Here is a 14,651-nt window from a genome sequence, read left to right as displayed (position 1 = left end):
CCTCAAGGAACGAAATCTTGTCAACAATACATGAATAAGTGTGATAGTAGGTTCCTTCTGAGTCAGGCTTTCAGATGAGGTAATAATCCTGGACAATACTTTGATTATGGTTGTGAGAGTTCCTGAAGCAGAGAATCCTGTTAAACTGTGACTCGATTCCTGACCCAGAGAAATTGTGTGTGTGTGTGTGTGTGTGTGTGTGTGCATTTTAAGCTGCTAAGTTTTTATTTTTTTTAGGAATTTGCATAATTTGTTATGCAGCATAAACTAATATGCTATCCCATCTGTTGTTTTTGACACAGATGAAAAAGATAAGAAGCCCTAATATTCCTTCCCTACCAAGAATATGACACTACTATAATATTGTAGTGCTGTAGTATTATTCTGGAGTGTTAAAATGCACTGTACTATGGTATAATAATGTTTTATTATTAAAGTATATAGGATTATATAGTGCTATAATATTATACTATATGGTACTACAGTATTACAATCCTAGCTGTCCTTTAGCTCAGACGTGCTGAATCTCACCAATCCTGACAGATTTAGTGACAGGGTAATTTAGAATCACATACATGGTTTAAGCCCTAAAGAGATAAAGACACTCAAATATCTCTTCTTTTGTATTCCTGATGACATCTGGCAGTGTCCATATATCTTAATCTGGAATGTGGCCGAATGAGGAGGAATCTCTTTAATCTTCTAGCCCTGACCTTGTTCCATCTCATTAGTCAGAGTAAACTTTGGCCTTCTGATAGGGAGAGGATCATTTGAATAGCATACAAGGAAGTGTGGAATGAAAACAAAACAAAACAAAACAAAAGTCAAAATTAAATTTAAACAGTCAGGTACAGGCTAGATTATTAGGTGGAAGTTAAAGCAGAAGATCAATAAAGTTGACTTCTGTTAGATTTAACTACTCAAGGCAGAGGCAAGTGTACATGGAATAATGAAGTGGGTACCATGGCGCCTCATCCAGATCCCTCTTCAGGGCCGATGCTGCCGTCCCCCAGATGCTGGGAGCATCAGTGCTGATGGGTCTCACGTGCGCTGGGAATTGCCCATCTGTCACTGGTTAACCCTCTCCCAGAGTACCTGTGGTCAATGGCTGGCCAATGGATAGAAAGCCTGGCTCCTCCCCTCAGCTGGGAAATTCTGAAGGCCCATCCTAGCTCCAGGGCTTCCCTATTAGATCTGCTGAAGCTTTCCTTTCCACCACAGGGCAGGTCAGTTTCTTCCTCTGTCCAATTTTATGGTCCTCATTCCCCATAGGTATATTTTCTGATTAACACACAGGAAGCCCAGTGAGTTTAAATATCAGATTAATAATGAAGAATTTTTAGTCTAAGTATGTCCTTGCAATAGTTGGGACATACTTAGACTAAAAACTTATTTGTTATTTATCTGAAATTCAAATTTAACTGGGCATCCTGTATTTTGGGTTGCTAAATGTGGCAACTCAAATCCTGAGAATACTTTCTGATAAAGCTTCTGCAGACAACTTTTGATCTTATTTCATCTTGAGTCTGTTTCCAGGGAACTCGCTCTATAGTAGGGAGGGTGAAATGGGTAACAAAAAGATGAACGATGCACAAGTTTGCTTTCAAAGTCTGCCGTGGAAGGTTTTACACGCGCAATGCTTTCCAAAACTTATTGCGAGTAGGTTTCTAAAAACTCAATTCTTTTTTCCTTGTACTTGTCATGCCTGGTAATCCTCAGGTGAAAAAAAATTCCCAGTCTGCAGACAAACAGGAACCAGAGATACTGGTTATACCCAAATAATGAAGCTAATCAAGATTTAATGATGCAGAATCCTCACGAAATTCTTCCTTGTATAAGATTCTCTTCGTTGCATTGCTCTCATACCTCATTATATCTTCTCTGTATTCCCACAGTTAAGCAAAGTCACTCACCAGATGTCTGTGAGAACCCTACAGCTCAATTCTCTAGAGTCATCACTCTTTTTAGAGAGATCATATATAGACGACAACTTTCCTTCTATTTTATGTATTTTTTAGAGAAAAGTCGAGAAACTTATAGGAATATATAATCAAACATTTTCTTTCATGGATTCCAAATATATATTAAAAGCCATTTTATGCTCAAGTTTAACTTTTTGAAGATTCATTGCTGAATCTATAACTTTTTATAGATTCATTGCCAAATCTATAAAAATATACCATTATATTGGTATAATATAAATACCAAAAATGGCTTTAATTCTAGATTAATAAACAGAATTTTGCCAAGTGTCATTCCATAGCCCACTACTCTCCTATACTAGCACTTCTGAAACTTAGCTCCTTAAATGGCTTTCCAAACACTATAAACTCTTCTAGTCAGAGGATATGCATTATTTTTATGTGCTAGGTTCACACAGGCGCTGAATAAATGATAGAGTAGTGGCAGTCATTTATGAGAACAGTATAGTTGCCCATAATAACTGGCTAGTACCAAATACTTCAAAGACTGATTACGATTGTGGGAACAAATGTTCAAATTGAATGAATTATGGTAACATGAGTCAGGCAGGTGTAGACTTTCAATTAGTGTTTTATTCTATTTGAACAATTTAATGTTTTCTTACCTGCTTTGATTCTTTCCAGGTATATCTGCATATGTTTATTCACCATATGAACTTTCTTAATGACTTCATTCCATACCCACCATTTGCTGTGAAATCCATCAATCACATACCAGTTCTGATGCTGTTCTTGATAATATTTCCTAATCTCATCAATGTTTTTGCGGTATTTTGAGTTTTTGACAGCTGTAATCTGCGTGCTGTTGTGCAGTGGGTAAGGCAAACTAATAGAGAAAGAGAGTGAATGGGAAAAGCTGTTAAAAATACACTTTTTTCTGGATGGTTAAAGTTTATTCCTTTATCGTTGCTTTCATCACATACATTACCTTTGTTCCTTTTTTTTTTCCAGGAACAATCTTTTGAAAATCTCCTTGGAAGGCACATCCAACTCAAAGATGACCATGGGGATGACTGATCTAGCTTCCAAGAGACTCACTTGATACTTAGTTACAGGGTAGCCGTCGATGACAACACTAACAAGGAGAAACATGAAAATAATTCCAGATTTCTTTTCTCTCCTAACTTCCTTCCTGTCTTCTTGAACCAGTCTATCTCTTTAGGAATAGTCTCTTGCTCTTTCTTTTGTAACTTGACTTATCTTCTTTGCACTTTGTGCTCTTTATCTCTGTGTTTTTAACTTCACTCAGCCCAAGAGCCAGATGTAGGATGGCATATGAAGAAACACAGCTCTGAAGTCATACACTTAGCATCACAGAGCTAGGCTTGGATGGAACTCAAAAGGTAACACATGTAAGACTTTGAACATTGTGTTATTCAATTGGTGCCTTTATTCTAAGCATGAAACAGTGCAAAGAATACAGGCTTCAGAGGCAGACAGACACAGACTGAGAAATAGCTTGACCTCTCTGAGTCTCAGTTTTCAGTAAAATGGGGGAAATGATACTTAACCTTGCAAGCTATCTTAAAGACTTATAGATCTGGTATGTAAAGCAACTAGAATGGGGTCCTGGCACAATAAATAGTATTTTAGTAAGAGATTCAGCAAATATGGGAAAACCACTGTGCTCTAAGCTTGCTTTTCTAGGAAAGTTCTGTGGGAAGGCTAGAGGGTGGCGATGGGAGAGAGATGGGCAGTTGGGGAGAGGGGACCTGTGATATCTGGGAAGGAATCATCCCATCAGGACCCATCATGCTTCTGAGCAGAAGTGACAGAGAACTTTAGCTAGTCCAACAATCTGAGATCATGAGAGGATAACTATCAAACTGAGAGGAGGAATAAAGGGTGTCCACACATTCTGAGAGGAATGGCCGCCAGAGTCAGGAAACTCCCTCTGGGGTGAGAGCGAGCTGGGCGTACTGGCTGCTGGTCATCAGGAAGGGCTGGTTTAGAGGAAGTCACGGGATCCCCTTACTCAGTGTTCGCCAGCAAAGTCTCCAGGCACTAGTTCTAAGCTCCAGGATAGAGAGGATTTTAAGTTAATGGAGTCAGGCAAACCTAATAGAGAATGCTATGGGAGCCCCATGGTTGTGTTTCACGGTTTTCAAAATAGAGAGTAGCTCAATTTCTTCGCTTGTGAAGGGTCGCTTGAGTGACCCTCAAGATTAGAAAAATTCAGGATGGCTGGGCACTGTCCTGGTGTTAAGGTGAAGTAAGACCGTTGCCTTCACAGAGATCCCTTGTGTGCAAAGCTGCATGCCAGGAAGGAGGTAAACTCAGTTTGCGGAATTCCCAGGGCCTTCTCTAGGAGAAAAAAATCTGACACCCCGGAATCTGCTCTTCATAATGGAAATCAGAACTGTCCTAAGACTTGAGTAAGGACTAGTGGTAGGGAAGGGCTAAAAGCCTTTTAATACAAGCTTGAGGAAATCAGTGGGATTCTAGGTCAGTGACCTGGGCTCAAGGGCAGGGTGTTAGGCTGCACTGGCTTTTACACCTGGGTGTGACCAGTGGCTACACTGGGTGAGTAATGGTTGAGCAGAGGATTGTAAACTGAAGAGGGTCCTCAGGTCCAAATGTAGCATTAAGGGAGGGGCACTGCTCCCTGTGCAGAGAGCTGGGCCAGTGAGAGACTGTGTCTCCATTAGACCAATACCTTCTGGGGGACAAGGGAGGGCCACTCCTTCAACATTCCATGGAACAGTGAGGAGGTCTGCTAGACACTGGAAGTCACACTGGGCCCCTTTGTTGGCACTGTACGCCCAGAGACTCTTGGACAGCACAGGGGTTGCTGCTGCGAGGCAAGTGGCCGGCTTGCTATCCTGCCCTAGGAGTGTTCAAGCCAAGTTGTAGCCTGACTGAAAATTAAAATATATAACCACGTAGGGGCCTAAGGTTTGAGAAGTGGATCACACCCTTTACAAGAGCTTTAAACCTTGTTTAAGGTGAGGGTTTTAAATTCTGGCAGTAATTCTTGAAAGAAGTCTTTAACTCCCCCCCTCCCCCCGGCCCCAACCCCCACTTACCCTGCAGTGTTACACACACTCCCCATCAGGCAGATCTCTAAGGCCTGAATAGCCAGTTCGTCAGGCGCCGTCATTCCTTTATGCAGATGCCAGTTCAGCATAAGCGCCAGCTCTGTGTCTGGTTGGCTGTTTAAGACATAGCGCAGAGCTTCCCCTATGGACAGACGCTTTAAGCCATATTCGCTTGCAAGTTTTTGGGCCACTGGAAAACATGAACACTTTAAACTTACTCCATTTCATAGATTCATTAGTTAACCTTATTTCTAACTCAGGCTAACTGACATCCACGGTGAGCTAACTCATGTTGACATTCCCCCCAAAATTTTGATAATCAGAATTGTTACATTTTATTGTGTTAATACTGTCCAAGGTCAATCATTATTATTGCTCCAAGTATGTGGCTGATGGATCTGGTAATGAGCCAGCTCTGTGGATTTTTCTCATAACTAAACTGACATTTAAGTGTCTTCTTCCTTCTGCACCAGGTAGCAGCAATTTTGAGAAATTTACATGGCATCCTATGTGTACCATTAATATTTGGTATTTATTTTTAAGCTCTAATAATAATAAAAACTTCCATAGCTTGATATCTTATTGATATCAATAATATATTGTTATATAATATATTATATAAACTACCATAGCTTGATATCTTATAAAAATTCACCTCTATTTCAACAAAGAAATGAGAAATCAAACCAATATGGTATTGACACAAAAACAGACACATAGATCAAACCAGTATGGTATTGACACAAAAACAGACACACAGGTCAATAGAACAGAATAGAGAGCCCAGAAATAAACCTCCATGTATATGGTAAATTAATTTATGACAAAGGAGGCAAGAATACACAATGGGGATAAGACAGTCTCTTCAATAAATGGTGTTGTGAAACCTGGACAGCTTCATGCAAAAGAATAAAACTGTATCAGGAATATAATTTGGTGCAGCAAACAACATGCTATTTGAAAACAGTGTGGAGGTTCCTCAAAAAGTTAAAAAATAGAAATACCATACAATTAAGTAATTCCACTGCTGGATATTTACCCAAAGAAAACAAAAACACTAATTTGAAAAGATATACGCACCCGTGTGTTTACTCTAGCATTATTTACAATAGCCAAGACATGGAATCAAACAAGTGTCTGTTGACAGATGAATGGAAAAAGAGGATGTAATACATGTGTACGCTCGTGCCTGCGCGCGCACGCACGCATGCACATGCACACACACACACACACACACACACACACACACTGCAATACCACTCAGCCATAAAAGGAATAAAATCTTGCTATTTTCAACAACATGGATGGACCAGAGGGTATTATACTAAGTAAAATAAGTCAGACAGAGAGAGACAAATACTATTATGATTTCACTTATATATGGAATCTAAAAAAACAAATGAACAAACAAACAAAAAACAGAAGACTCGTAAATACAGAGAACAAACTGACGGTTGCCAGAGCGGGGAGGTGGAGGGGTGGGTGAAATAGGTGAGGGAGATTAAGAGGCGCACAAAACAGTAAATGAGAAATCAGGTTGTTTTAGCTACCTTTTCACCTTTTCTCTGGTAGAGGGATCTTATTTTAAATGTTTGTGATCATTTTAAATGTTTGTGAACATTAAAAAAAAAAAAATTTTTTTTAGAGAGGCAGAGTGCCTGCGCAAGTGGAGGAGTGGGGGAGAGAGCAAAAGGAGAGGGGGAGAGAGAATCTCAGATAGGCTCCAGGCCCAGCGCAGAGCCAGCTGCAGGGGTCAATCTCATGACCCTGAGATCATGACCTGAGTTGAAATCAAGAACTGGACGCTTAACCAAATGAGCCAACCAGGAGCCCCTACGTTTGTGAATGTTTAGAATCTGACTATTAAAGTCTCTTCCACCATGTTAAGAGGTTTAAATGGGCAAAATAAACTTTTTGAACTGGAACACAAAACTCCCCTTTATTATTCCTGGCGACAAATTTATCTTTGACTTCATCTCTCCCCTTCATTCTTTATTCAGTCAGTCCTTAAGTCCTATTGTTTTCCTTTGAAATATCTCCTGTATCTGTCCTTTCCATTTTATTCTCATTGCGACCAACCATTGCTCATGTAGTTATGTCATCCTGAAATACTACAACCAACCTTTTAATGGACTATTAGCCTTAAAAAAAAAAAACTGTACAAAGTTATACAAAATTCAGACATTATGGGGATATAGTTTACCCAGTACCTTTCTCAACAATGATTAAGACAGTGGATTTTTACTCTTTATTAGCACAATAAATTATATTTCAATTAAAAAAATTATATTAAAATCTTTTATATAATTTTTATGTTAGTATCATATTAATATACTGTTAGTTGACTCTGTAAGTGATATTAATTTGTAATATCTTTTCTTGTATTATTTTGTTAGGTTTTAATATCAGAGTTATGCTAATTTAAAAATCAATTTTTCTTTTTTTTTTTTTAAGATTTTATTTATTTATTTGACAGAGAGAGATCACAAGTAGGCAGAGAGGCAGGCAGAGAGAGAGAGAGAGAGAGGAGGAAGCAGGCTCCCTGCTGAGCAGAGAGCCCGATGCGGGACTCGATCCCAGGATCCTGAGATCATGACCTGAGCCGAAGGCAGCGGCCCAACCCACTGAGCCACCCAGGCACCCCAATTTGTATTCTTTATAACTTTTTGGATAAATGGACAATAATTTAGCCCATATAAATATTTGATTATATTTAGTGAGGACTATACTCCTTAATTTAAAAAAAAACACTGGAAATAAATTGGGAAACTCATTGTCTTTTTTCCCCTGCTGTGAAAAAGCTTACAAAAACACAGGAATTATCTCTTGAGTTTTTTGATTCTTTGGAAGTTTGATATAATTATTCTCTAAAACTACTGACTGATCCTGGACTGTTTTGGAATGGGATTATATTTTTGAATGATTTCTCTTTAATAGTTATTATCCTATTTAGGTTTTCTATCTCTTTTTGAGTGAATTTTGATAGTTGGCTTCCTGGAGAAGTGCCAATAGCTTTCAGGAGATTCTTTTATACTTACGAATAACAAAGGCCTGACAGCAATAAGAGAAAAGATAAAAACCTATGATCATTTCAATAAATGCAGAAAAAACATTTAACAAAGTACAACATCCATTTATGATAAAATCCCTCAATAAAGGAGGTTTACAGGAACATACCTCAACATAATAAAGTTTTTATATGAAAAACCCACATCATACTCAATGGGGACAAACCATTCAGGGGGAGCGTCTCCCCTGAAGTCAAGAATAAGACAAGGATGTCCACTCTCACCACGTTTTTAAAAAGATTTTTTATTTATTCATTTGAGAGAGAGAGAGAGCAGCAAGAACATGACCAGGGGGAGTATCAGAGGGCAAGAGAGAAGCAGACTCCCACCTGAGGAGGGTGCCTGACTTGGGGCTCAATCCCAGGACCCCAGGATGGTGACCTGAGCAGAAGGCAGACCCTTAACCAACTGAGCCACCCAGGTGCCCCCACTCTCACCACTTTAATTCAACATAGTACTGGAAGTCCTAGCCATAGCAATCAGACAATAAATAGAAAGGAATAAAAAGCATCCAAATTGGTAAGGAAGAAGAAAAACTTCACTATTTACAGATAACATACTTATTATACAGAGAAAACCATGAAGACTCCACCAAAGAACTCTTAGAACTGATAAATGAATTCAGTAAGGATACAAAATAAATGTACAGAAATCTGTATTATTTCTGTATACTAATAATGAAGCAGCAGAAAGAGAAATTAAGAAAACAATCCCACTTACAATTACACCAAAAATAGTACCATACCTAGGAATAAACTTATCGAAAGAGGTGGAAGACCTTCAGTCTGAAAACTACAAAACATTGATGAAGGAAATTGAAGATGACACAAACAAACGGAAAGATATTTCAAGCTCATCGATTGGAAGAACAAATAGTGTTAAAATGTCTCTATCAGCCAAAACAGATTTAATACAAAATACCTCTATGAAAATACCAACAGGATTTCTCACAGAACTAGAACAAGCAATCCTAAAATTTGTATGGAACCACAAAAGATCCCCAATAGCCAGTGTAATCTTGACAAAGAAAAACAAAACTGGAGGCATCACAATTCCAGACTCCAAGTCATATTACAAAGCTCTGGTAATCAAAATAATATGGTACTGGCACAAAAACAACACAGATCAATGAAACAGAATAGGAAACCCAGAAATAAACTCATATTAAATAGTCAATTAATCTTTGACAAAGCAAGAAGGAATACGCAATGGGAAAAAGACAATCTCTTCAACAAGTGATGTTGGGAAGACTGGGCAGCTCCATACAAAAGAATGAAACTGGACCCCTTTCTTACACCATACACGAAAATAAAATGGATTAAAGACCTAAATGTGAGATCTAAAACCATAAAAATCCTAGAAGAGAGCATACACAGTAATTTCTCTAACATCGGCCCTAGGAACATTTTTGCATTTATGCCTCCAAAGGCAAAGGAAACAAGAGGAAAAATAAACGATTGGGATTGTATCAAAATAAAAAGCTTCTGCACAGCAAAGGAAGCAACCAACAAAACTAAAAGACAACCTACTGAGGGGAGAAGATACTTATAGATGACATATCTACTAAAGGATATAAATTATAGAATTGGATACAAATTATATAAAGAACTTATACAATTCCAAACTCAAAAAACAAATAATCCAATTAAGAAATGGGCAGGAAACATAAACCGACATTTCTCCAAAGAAGATGTAAAAATGACCAAAAGACACATGAAAAGATGCTTAACATTACTCATCATCAGAGAAATGCAAGTCAAAGACCACAATGGGATATTACCTTACACCAGTCAGAATGGTTAAAATAGACACAAGAGGCAGTGTTGGCAAGAATGTGGAGAAATGGGAACGCTTGTGCTCTATTGGTCGGAATGTAAACTGGTGCAGCCACTGTGGAAGACAGTATGGAGGTTCCTCAAAAAATTAAAAATAGAACTACCCACGATCCAGGAATTGCACTCATGAATTTTTATCCCCAAAATACAAAACTCTAATTCAAAAGTATACATGCACTCCTATGTTTATTGCAGCATTATTTACAATAGCCATGTCATGGAAGCAGCCTAAGTATTGGATACACTTGATCTTAGGCAAAAGCCTGAGAAGTGATTAATAGATGAATGGTTAAAAAAAAGGTGGTGTGTACACACACACACACACACACACACACACACACACACACAGGAATATTACCCAGTCATAAAAAGGGACAACATCTTGCCATTTGTAACAACATGGATGGATCTGCAGAGTATAATGCTAAGCAAAATAAGCCAGTCAGAAAAAGACAAATACTACATGATTTCACTCATATGTGGAATTTAAGAAACAAAACAAACAAACAAAAGAAAAAAGAAAAAAAGACATAAGCCAAAAAACACACTCTTAAGTATAGAGAACAGATGGCTTCCAGAGGAAAGGTTGGGGGGGGCAGGTGAAACAGGTGAAGGGGACTAAGAATACATTTATCTTGATGAGCACTGAGTAATGCATGGAATTGCTGAATCACTGTATCGTACACTTGAAGTGAATAAGAACACTGTACGATAACTACAGTGGGATTAAAACAACAACAAAAACAGAGGCAAAAACACACCCTTACCTGTAGTTTTCCCAGATTTTGGAGGTCCCAGAATCATAATCCTAATGGGCACAGCAGGCTTAGGTTTGGGTTGGCGGATATATTTGATTGGGTTCTTCATAAATTTTTCTTTAGTTTCCTTACTAGATAAAAAATAAATATACTGACGATGGATTACAGCATGGACTGGATTCTCTGAAGTTTCAACTGGTTTGATGGTCTCTCCTTCACTTAGCTGCAGTATGTACACAATTGAATTAAATTCAGGTTTAAGTTATTCAGCATTTCCCCCAAATACATTTGAACAAATTTGTAAAATAAAATCTTTCTTACATTACATAAGAAAACTAATTGTAGCCAAATATTATTATTAAAGACTTTACTTATTCTTTATAAAGAATAAACTATTTTACACCCACATGCTGTTGATGAAATCTCAACTAGCTTTCAGCTTATGACAATTTTAGTTCTCCTACTTCCTTTATAATGTATTTAGTGTGTTTTTGTCAAAGACTGGAAAGTGTGTATTCATGCGCCAGTTTAACCTCACAGACAGGTCCGTTCCTAAGGGGGTGTTATGGATGGAAATGTGTTCCCTCCACTCCATAGGTTGAAGCCCTAATCCCCAAAGTGACCGTGTTTGGAGATAGGGCCCTTAAAGAGGAAATAAGGTTGAGATCGTAAGAGTGGGGCCCTATCCAGTAAGACTGGTGTCCTTATATGAAGAGGAAGAGACACCAGGAGTGCATAAGCATGGAGGAAAGGTCATGTGTGGACATAGTGAGAAAGTGATCATCTGCAAGCCAGGAAGAGAGGTCTCACCAGAAAACTGTCCCTGATGACACCTAGATCTTGGATTTCCAGCCTTAGAACTGTGAGAAAATAAATTTCTGTTGTTTGAACCACTGTGTCTGTGGTACTTTTTCTGGCAACCTGAGTACACTACTACAGGTAGGGTCCTGGGTTATCTTTAGGGGAATACTGGTAGGACAGATCCCACAGGCTTCTTATCCACATTTTATATAGGCAAATCCCACTCACATAAACATCAAGAGCAGTCAAAAAGGGGAAAAAAATACCTAAAAGGCTGTTTAAGCTCTAGGTGTGGAATGGAGTGTGAGGAATGGTCTCATATTTGCATTAGGTCAAGATGAGAACTGGGTAATTGATTGATCTTAGGTTTGGATATCTTTTTTTTTAGAGCATCAGATGGCCAAGTATCAGCCCATACTTGACAAAGGAGGCATGAAGCAGTATGTTACAACATTGCTCCTTTACCAGAGCTACACCAAGACAGTTGTCACAGGTCAATGGTATTGTCTACATCAACATTTTTGTGCTGGAGTAAATGCTAGGTATATGAAGAAACACAGGGGTGGCATGGGCATGTCTGCTGTATGTCTTGTATTTGGTTAAAGCAAAAAAAGCTGAAAGTCTAATGATTCCATTTTAAATTCTCAAACTGAGAGTCCTTACGGTAGTTTCTGTTGTTACTCAAAATACCTAGCTTGTATCCTTTCTCCTCTGTAGGTCAGATTACACATAGTGTCATCAGATCAGAAATATCAAGCTTGGCTCAGTTAGTTAAGGGGCTGACTTGAGCTTAGGTCATGATCTCAGGGTCCTGGGATCAAGCCCCACATCAGGCTCCCTCCTGAGCTGGGGGGTGGGAGGGTCTGTTTTTTCCTCTCTCTGCCCTTCCCTACCACTCATGCTCTCTCTCTCTCTCTCTCTCCTCCAAATAAATAAAATCTTAAAAAAAAAAACAACAAACTCTCAGGCACCCAAAAAGATTCAAAAAGCCCTGAAAAATGCTTATTTAAATGCTTAAACCCTTCTTACGACCATGCGCTCCTTTCTCCACAAGGCATTTTTGTGTGGTCCTGTTATGTTTGGACATAAGTCCTTTCTCCCTAAATATGGTTCTGACTTTGTCTTCTTCCTCCCCTTTCTTTCTTGTCTCAGAGAGAAGGGCATGACTATCTTTCAAAAACTTTCTAGGTGATTCTAATACACGCTTAACTCTATCTAATTCTCTATGGAGGGCACTATATTCCAGCATGATATTTGAAAATGTTTCTCTTGACGTCCTACGGCTAAGATAAAGAAGATGGCACAATTAAGTAGAACTGAAATTGACTGTGTCAATATCAACCAAGAAGGAGGTTTCAAGTAAATGCACAAGGCTCCATTTTGGATCCCATCTTCCAAAATACTTTTTATCCGCGACCAATACCAGTAATACATATTAATAACAGCTGTAAGTTTTACTGAGCACTTACAAAAAGCCAAACACTGTTGTAAGCACTTGACAATAATTAACTCAATTAATCATTGTAACAATATTGTAAGGTAGGGACTCTTCTTATTCCCATTATGCAAGTGAAATAACTCTGAGAGGTTAAGTAATTTTGTCCAAGGTCATTCATCTAATAAGTAGTGGTTTTGAACCTAGGCAGTCTGGCTCCAGAGGCCATAATCTTTTCCACTGTGTTATATCATCGATGGAAATAAAAAGGTACATGGGGTCACTATCACATGACGTTTTTTGATTGTCCTTATAACACTTAATATTATCTCTCAAGAACATATTTGTTTGTTTACTTATTTATTGCCTATCCTCCCTCCCAATCCAACTAGAATATAAACTGGAAGACAAAAGAAACATTGTCTGTTTTGTTCACTATAGTATTCCCAGGGACTAGATCAGTGACTAGCATATTCTTGGTTGAGATTTGTTGAAAATCATCCCATGTTCGAGGTTACTGAATTCTACCTGGATTAAATCTGTTTGTCTGCATTGCATAAAAATATGGTCCTTAGAAATGCTTGTTATGAACATCAATGCCACATTTTGTGTTGTGTCTCACACTTTCCAGAGGACTTTATAATCATGTATTTGATCACAGTGGCCTGGTGGCATGATTCTTTCATCTTAAAGGTAAGGAGCCAAGCAGGGTCTTAGAATAGAACTAGGTCTTTGTACAGGGTCTGAGACCCTGGGTCCAGTAAAGAATCAAAGAGATTAAATTACTTACCTAAAATTAGGTGGCAAATTAGTATCAGGGCTCAGCCCTTTAGATGTGTAATTTGAAAATATTTCTACTACCCATCTTCAGCTACAAAGTTAAAACCAAGTTGGAATCGTGTTATCTCTACAGAAGTAGATGGAATAAATTAAACCCTTTGATCACATTCCACACTTCAGAAAGATAAAACAATCACATATTTTTATAGCAAGGTAAGAGTATTGTATAATGCTTTTGAAACTATCCTCTGTCTTCTTCTTCTTAGACATACTTAAAAATATAAAAGAAAGAACATGGCTTTTAGGCACATTTGCTGCATTACCTTTACAGGGTCCCAGTAGCCAAATGCGCTTATATACTTATAGGTATAGCTGAGCATTTTCTGGGCAAGGTGTGATGTTATTGGATAACATTTTTCAAAAATGCTCTCACGATTCTCCACCAGTGGTTGCAGTTTCGTATTCATATTATACTGTACAATGTGGATTTTCCTAGCTCCATTGATGAGAATTATTGGTATCAAAAGCTTCTCAAATTCATCCTGATGAAAAAAAGTAATATAATCAAATATTTTTAATGGGATGAAGTCCAGTCACAGCACATAGACGTTGCTGGTGACAGAAAGCTTCGGTCAAAAAAAAAACAACAACAAAAAAAAAACAAATACTTTACAGTTTCTAAGTGCATATTGGCAGCTAGAACTTTTTTTTTTTTTTAAGATTTTATTTATTTATTTGACAGAGAGAGAGAGAGAACACAAGCAGGGGGAGTAGGAGAGGGAGAAGCAGGCTGAGTAGGCAGCCCTATGTAGGGCTCGATCCCAGGACCCTGGGATCATGATCTGAGCTGAAGGCAGACACTTAATGATTGAGTCACCCAGGTCCCTGGCAGCTAAGACTTTTGACTCTATGTGGCTTCCATGTTGCCCTTGATTTATTAATTTGTTTTCATAA

At 38.3% G+C, this 14,651-nt stretch overlaps 1 protein-coding gene across 9 annotated transcripts in view; it reads right to left on the bottom strand.

Annotated features, from left to right (window-relative positions):
• AK9 (adenylate kinase 9) overlaps positions 1–14,651 on the bottom strand; it is a 120,191-nt gene that overhangs the window by 7,933 nt on the left and 97,607 nt on the right. For 8 of the 9 annotated variants that reach the window (XM_032338832.1, XM_032338830.1, XM_032338833.1 and 5 more), the window contains 5 exons: positions 14,021–14,239; positions 10,691–10,904; positions 5,009–5,210; positions 2,911–3,057; positions 2,588–2,808 (listed from right to left, as the gene is read on the bottom strand). In XM_032338832.1, the coding sequence (XP_032194723.1) occupies positions 2,588–2,808; positions 2,911–3,057; positions 5,009–5,210; positions 10,691–10,904; positions 14,021–14,239 (1,003 nt within the window). The remainder of the gene's footprint in view (positions 1–2,587; positions 2,809–2,910; positions 3,058–5,008; positions 5,211–10,690; positions 10,905–14,020; positions 14,240–14,651) is intronic. The other variant, XM_032338836.1, reaches the window with a different exon arrangement.

This window comes from Mustela erminea, chromosome 4 (assembly GCF_009829155.1).
Source record: "Mustela erminea isolate mMusErm1 chromosome 4, mMusErm1.Pri, whole genome shotgun sequence".
Classification (NCBI taxonomy): Eukaryota; Metazoa; Chordata; class Mammalia; order Carnivora; family Mustelidae; genus Mustela; species Mustela erminea.
Note: the sequence above shows the minus strand (reverse complement) of the source record. Positions and strands in the feature narration are given on the sequence as shown.